Source organism: Microtus ochrogaster, chromosome 22, assembly GCF_000317375.1.
Source record: "Microtus ochrogaster isolate Prairie Vole_2 chromosome 22, MicOch1.0, whole genome shotgun sequence".
NCBI lineage: Eukaryota > Metazoa > Chordata > Mammalia > Rodentia > Cricetidae > Microtus > Microtus ochrogaster.
The window spans coordinates 7,907,211-7,914,247 of NC_022023.1; the positions used below are offsets into that span (position 1 = coordinate 7,907,211).

General features: G+C 37.3%; 1 protein-coding gene across 12 annotated transcripts in view; it reads left to right on the plus strand.

Moving 5' to 3' along the window:
* Positions 1 to 7,037, plus strand: part of Dlg2 (discs large MAGUK scaffold protein 2) — a 1,686,730-nt gene that overhangs the window by 1,191,172 nt on the left and 488,521 nt on the right. For all 12 annotated transcript variants that reach the window (XM_026784310.1, XM_026784311.1, XM_026784312.1 and 9 more), the window contains one exon: positions 1,804 to 1,973. In XM_026784310.1, coding sequence (XP_026640111.1) covers positions 1,804 to 1,973 — 170 coding nt within the window. The remainder of the gene's footprint in view (positions 1 to 1,803; positions 1,974 to 7,037) is intronic.

Here is a 7,037-nt window from a genome sequence, read left to right on the forward strand (position 1 = left end):
ATAGATAGATGATAGATAGATAGATAGATAGATAGATAGATAGATAGATAGATAGATAGATAGATAGATAGATAGATGATAGATGATCTATATAAATAAATAGGTAGATTAGATAGATAGATAGATAGATAGATAGATAGATAGATAGATAGATAGATAGATAGATAGATAGATAGATAGATAGATGATTGATATAGATAAAACGGTAGATGATTGATAGATAAACAGGCAGATAGGATACATAGGTACATAAGACACATAGACTTTAGAACACATCTAGTCTCTGCCTAGTCTTCCAGTCGAAGGATGTAACTACTTATTACATATTATACTAATTTCCACAATGGACGTCAGTCTTATTCTACAAAGCTATAAAACAAATACATTATTAGGAATATTATACATCAATACAAACTACACCATAAATATGTTTATTATATGCTAGGATTTACAGAAAGGATTATTATATATTGTCTAGTATATTGCTTCCTAAAACATTTATAGCAGATGTTACTATTGTAAAAGTAAATAACGTGGAGGTTTAAAGAAATTGAGAAAATTGCCTATACATACAAAAGCAGAAGATGAGACTCTAACAACTGAATTGGTTTTTTCATGTTCAACAAATATTTGCCCAATAATGTATCTCTTAGACAAAACCAGACATTGGATGGGGGAAGAAGGGAATGGAAGTTGAGAAAGGGACCAACCACATTCACTTTTCCGTGGTCACTTTGAAAAGAAGGGCTCCAAAGGTAACACAGAGGACCCAAGAATGTTAGTCTGGAGGTTTTGGAAGTCATCCAGGGAAGATGTGGTGCTTACTTCAACCAGATGGTAGCAGGGAATATGAGCAAACCTGGATTGCCACTGGATTCGCTCTGTAAATTTATCTGAAGGTATAGTAATGGGGGGAAGAAGGGGTCAGGTAAGAACAGTTACTCACTTTTGACTTGGACCAACAAAGTAGCCCGAGATGGGGAACCTTAAGATGATTGGGCAGAGTGAAGAAATCTTTCTAACCAGAAATCCATGCTGTTAGACAATATTCAAGTTATCACTAATCATTATCATAAAAATAAACTAACTGGAAAGGAAGTCAAATCATGCCTTCCTGTGTGAGGACAGAAACAAAGCATTACATAATTCTTAGTTTTTTAAGGAAACATCTTAGACAGGATTATCTGAGGATCTCATCAAGCTTCATTAAGCCTGAGCTTCAATATTTATAATATTGCAAGATGAATTCCTGGGAAACGATATTTAAAGATAATTCAACAAGCTAAACACATTGAGATGGCTGTTTTATATGTTTTTTTCCTTCCTACATAGTTATATTTTTGAGAGTTTCTACAATCCTTGCATAACACTTTTATATCTAGTGAGTTAAGAATTTTACAAAGTTAAATGATAAAATCACATCTGTTGTGTCTATATAGTATGCCACAATAACTTCTGAGAAGTCTTTAGACCATAACTTTCAGTCTAGCCAATTAAGACAGGAAAAATAATGCCATTGACAGATTTCCTTCTAACTATGTCGTATGCCTCTCAGTTCAAGTCACACCACTGTAGTGAAGGCTAAGAGGGAAACTGGCTAGCCTTGTGATCCTTGTCTGGAAAGCGACACTGACAAGGAGCTTGAGCTTGACTTGATTTCTTGTACTGTAGGTGAGAGACCTTACAAATTCGAACATTTTCCAATCTCTCACACTCTTGCCCCCTTGTTAAGGTTAGATAGCGCTGGTGAATTCACTCCAGGTCCCCAGCTCCTGCTCAACCTTGCCTCTTCCTCCCTTGCAGGGTCAATGATTGTATCTTGCGGGTGAATGAGGTTGACGTGTCAGAGGTTTCCCACAGTAAAGCGGTGGAGGCCCTCAAAGAAGCGGGCTCGATTGTGCGGCTGTATGTGCGGAGAAGGCGACCCATTTTGGAGACTGTCGTGGAAATCAAGCTTTTCAAGGGCCCGAAAGGTAATAAAACTGTAAAAGACTCATACTGAGGCACAAATGTCAAAGCTGTTTGTCTAAAATTTACTCTATAACCTACCTATTTACTCCATGACCTTTAAATCTCTGACCTGCATTGCTTACCCAGCACACTTGACACTCTGTGATAGTGGTTTTTCCAGATGGTTGAAGATACCAGAACTCTACACACACACTCATGTAAGGAGAGCTTTTATTTATGTAGGAAATACCATAACTAATAATAACTGCCACTTAATATTTTCTATGAAGTTTTAATTGACAGGCTTGTTATAACTTGGCCAGCATATTAATATTTTCTAATATTTCAGATGTACCTGGCAGATTTTTTCACATAACCAGATATTAATATAAGTAACAGAGATAATCTTTACCGGAACTGGAGAGATTGCTCAGTAGTTCAGAGCTTGCTGAGTTCAGTTCCCAGAACCCTTATCAGACTGCTTACAAGCACAGATTTCTCTGGCTCCAAGGGTTCTCACACCCTCTTCTGGCCTCCGTGCACACCTGCACACATATGCCGTTCACTCACACAGACATATACATGTAAAAAAAACTAAATCTCAAAACAACTTTCTTTACTGAGACTCAGTTATATTTCATAATGCAATTTCTTTTGATTTTGTATTATGTATTGTAGCCAATATGTGTTGTATTGCTCTTAGCTTGGAACAGACAAAATAAGTTAAGCTTATTTTTTTTAATGTTTATAGATGTTTTGGTGTTCTTGTGCTTGCACCAAGAAACTGATAAGCAGTGAGATTGAATTGTTATGTGAATTTCACTTAGAACACTGACATTAACACTACTTGAATAGTATTTCAGATGCTTCGGAAAAGTCTAATAATGATCTTAACACAATTAAAATAATATTTAGATTATGATTGGGTAATCATTAGACTCTTAATAAAGTATTTAATATCTAATGCTAAGTATGTGATTGAAAAAATAAGCATGTGATCTTCTCTGGGGAACAGTATTAAGTGGTATTTGCAGTCTTGGACACAAGAACCGGGCAAACTCATCAAGAGCCTAGTTCAGCCATTTACTGGTGTGATTACCTTCATTAAATCTATGTACTTAATGAAAGGAAACATTTTCTAAAGAACTTGCACATAGTAGGAAGAAGCACAGACCAAAGACCAGAGCATGTAGGTTGAAGCCCTCTCTGCCTGCACAAGTTGTTTGACTTGGGATAGAAAGATTTCAATTCCTTGGCCTTGATTTTCTCACCTACAGAACATAAATAAAAGCAAAACCTGTTCTTGGAGACGTTATGATGATTCATTGAGATAGTTCACATATTTAGAATAAATCCTGGTGCAAACATAGGAAATATTAGCTATGCATGCAAGTTATTTGAAGTATTTTTTTTTTTACTAAATATGGTAGCAGGATTTTAGCAATGTAATGAAAATAACTTAGAGGCTCCTCATGACTTAAGTGCAGGTGAGTTAGAACTTAAGTATGACTAGAGGTCTATCTACCCTATCCATTTACTAAAACCACAGTAGAACTTTGCCTTTTAAAGCCAAACAAATGGAACATTGATTTAATTCTATTAAAAATATATATTGTCTATATAAATAATATGTGTCTATTTATACAAGTCAGCTAAAAGCAATTATTCACCGGTTTCCTAAGCAGAGGCTAATTTAAGCCCTCAGGAAAATATTGCCATTCTTTTCCTGGCTTCCTGCTCTGAGTCAGTAGATGACCTCCAGCTGCTCAGCAAAACACTTAAAGGCTGCAGGGAGCCAATGCCCCCGATCGCCTTCATTTTCCCAGGAACACGTCTGTTGGATCTTTATTCTGACATTAGACCCCCTCCAGCTCTTTTACTTCAAGCTGAACCATTTTCTTCTCTGAGTCTGTCACGGGACACAAAAGCCTGGTGACGCGGAGGAGGGAAGCAATCAGTGAAGGCTAATTAACATGGTAGGCGGGAAGTAGCCCAAGGAACATGCGCAGTATATGGAGATGGTCTCCTGTGCCAAGGAAATCCTGGGAACCACTTCCTGTCCAGAAAGCTGGCTGTATGAAGCCGACTGGGGAGTGGGCTGAGTCAGTCGTACTTTTTGTACTGGGATCTTTCCGTACAGGTCTGATAGGGATTTGTGCCTCTCTGCAACACCTGTCGATTAACAAGGAAAGAAAGTCATTATTTGAATTCCAGATGCCTTTCCCAGTGTCTGAATTTCATGAAGTCTAGAATTAGAGTAACAGATAATTCGACTCTATACCGAATCTGGAGAGATGCTGCCTTCTTCACTTTAGTTCAGTATGCTGCAATTCTTCATTTTAGAATGACAGCCTTCCTGAAAGACATTTCCACCATGACTAATTTGTATCATGAAAACTCGAATGTAACATGAGGATAAAGATAAATCAGTCTCTTTCCTCAAAAGTTCTAATAGAAAAGATGACTCTAAAGTCAGCTTATTTAATGGTGTTTTCAAGGCAAAATGACATTGGTTCTGGGATAGAACTTGAGCCATGAGTTTAATGGAGAGGTAGGGTGGCTGTGTGATTTCTTAGCCAGAAGAGGCAAAACACTCCAGAAAACTGGAAACACTTCACCATTCCATGTGCATACGGTTCCCTCTCTGGTTCTCTTTGTCCAGAGAGTTGTCTGACAATATCCTAGTCAGTTAGATGTATTCAACAAAGTGTATTTAACATATGGCTATCTTGCTACATAGCAACTTGGCCCTTCAGTGATTTAACAAATGCTTATTAAATATTTCCCATGATATAACAGAGAGAGACAGGGATTCACAAAGAGGTATCTCTTGCTCTCAGGAAAATTATAGTCAGATAAGGAAAACATCAATAATATAAACTGGGAAAACTAAGAATGAATCTAAGATATTGAGGGAAAACAGATAAGATAATATGCCAAAGGAGACAAAGGCTACCCAAAGTAGCTATTGAATTTTAAGTTAAAATAGCCATATAGGAAGGTAGGAGAGCTTTTCAGGTACAAATGAAACCATGGCAACCAAAATCTAGGAAAGATCTTCATATAATCTAGTGGTCAAGTAGTAGGACAAACAATAGTATGAGTTCATATGGCTCGAGTAAATAGAAGCCAGATAATGCTTTGCTCTTTTAGTAATATTTAAGAGATGAAAAGTTTAAAATTATGTAAACTCGAGGAGAAATATTATAAAAATTTTAAGCATGGGATGGAAATGATAAGATCCATCTTGTTGGCTTGTTTGTTTGTTTCTAGTCATGGTTCCTCTGTACAGCTCTGGCTGTCCTGGAACTCACTCTGTAGACTAGGCTGGCCTTGAACTCAGAGATCTTCCTGCCTCTGCCTCCGGAGCCCTGGGATTAAAGGCGTATGCCACCGCCACCAGGCTTATTCATCACCTTTTGGAACTCCTGGCTGCTATAAAGAAAACAAACTGAATGAGAGAAGAGCCCAGTTAGACATGACTTGGAGAAGAAAATGGCATTGAGCTATGTTTTTGAAACATGTTAAATACACACAAATGAATACAGCTAATTGTTTAGAACAGCCATACCATCAGGCATCTATGTGGTCAAGTACTAGACAGGGAACTCCTTGAGCATGGAATGCTTCCCTTTCTCTGGGATGTTTTGCCCCTTCTGGTGAAGATGAATCACACGGCAACCCCTCCCATTTGTAAACTATATGTGGGTTGTTCTGCAGATTAGGAACCTTCTGGGAGCCCCCTGTGAATTTCTAATGAAATGTAAAAATGCCTTCGTCAACATGAAAAAATTCCTCTTATCTTATGGTTAGCGGTTTAGTTGTTGAAGGCATCAGGGGTATCTGGTGTCAGTAGTGGGTAAGCTTCTATAGGAAGTAATGACTAAGCAGATCTGTTTAGATTTGCCAAGAAATCAAAAATTAAAGACAGAAAATCTGAGAGTGTCGGGGGTGTTACAAGGAAAGATTTATAATGAAAGCCCTCTAGTGGCTTTCCTAGGATTCCTTTGTATAAATAAACCAAAGAAGTCTGTCATTAAATACACATCAAGATCATTGGTCAGTGTGGCCCAATCTAAACAGTTTTTAAGCTTTATAAGAAGTTATGCTTCTCATTTGGTTATGACAGGCTAAATAAGACCATTTTCATGTATGTGCACAATATCATATATGTGCATAATATGCTTTGGGCAAATCCCATTTCCTTCCTTACCCCTTTCCTTCCTTACCCCTTTCCTTCCTTACCCCTTAGATTTGTCTTCTTTGATCTCATCAACAGTTTTTTTTCTATTTTCGTGTGTGTGTGTGTGTGTGTGTGTGTGTGTGTGTGTGTGTGTGACTTTATGTGTCTACATAAAGCCTAGGACTCAAAAATGAAAGAAAACATGATGCTTGGCTCTTTCCAGTTCTACCCGTGTTTCTGCAAATGACATGACTTTGCTCGTATGTATAATTTCCTTTATCCATTTATATCTTGGTAAACCCATATGTAGAGTCCCTAACTTGTTACTTTGAATAGTACTTCAGTGAACACTGATGTATGTGCAAGTGTCCCTGATGTGTTGAGTTGAAATCCTTTGACTAAACATTATGAGCTTTGGAGCTGGATCACATGATAGGTCTGTTTTTGTTGTTGTTGTTATTTTTGAGGAACCTGATGGTTTTTATTAATTACTCTTGTGAAAGAATCCCTTAGGGCCTAGTAAGAAAAAAATTGAATATGTCAATGTTGGAATTTTATTGATATATCTCTTTTATGATATGGATTTATTTTAGACAATTATTAACAAAAACTTATTAATTTAAGTATAAGCACATCTATCTACTAAAGAATATCTGTATTTTTATACCATTGTTTATATAAGTTTGTGCATGGTGGGTATGTGTTCCAGGCGTGTCTCTATCTGCGTGGTGTGTATAAGTGTGCACATGATAAGTGTATGTGTTCCAGGCATGTCTCTATGTGTATGGTATGTATAAGTGTGTGCATGAGATGGGTGTATGTGTTCAGGACATGTCTCTATGTGCATGGTGTGTGTAAGTATACACATGATGGGTGTATGTGTTCAGGACATGTCTCTATGTGC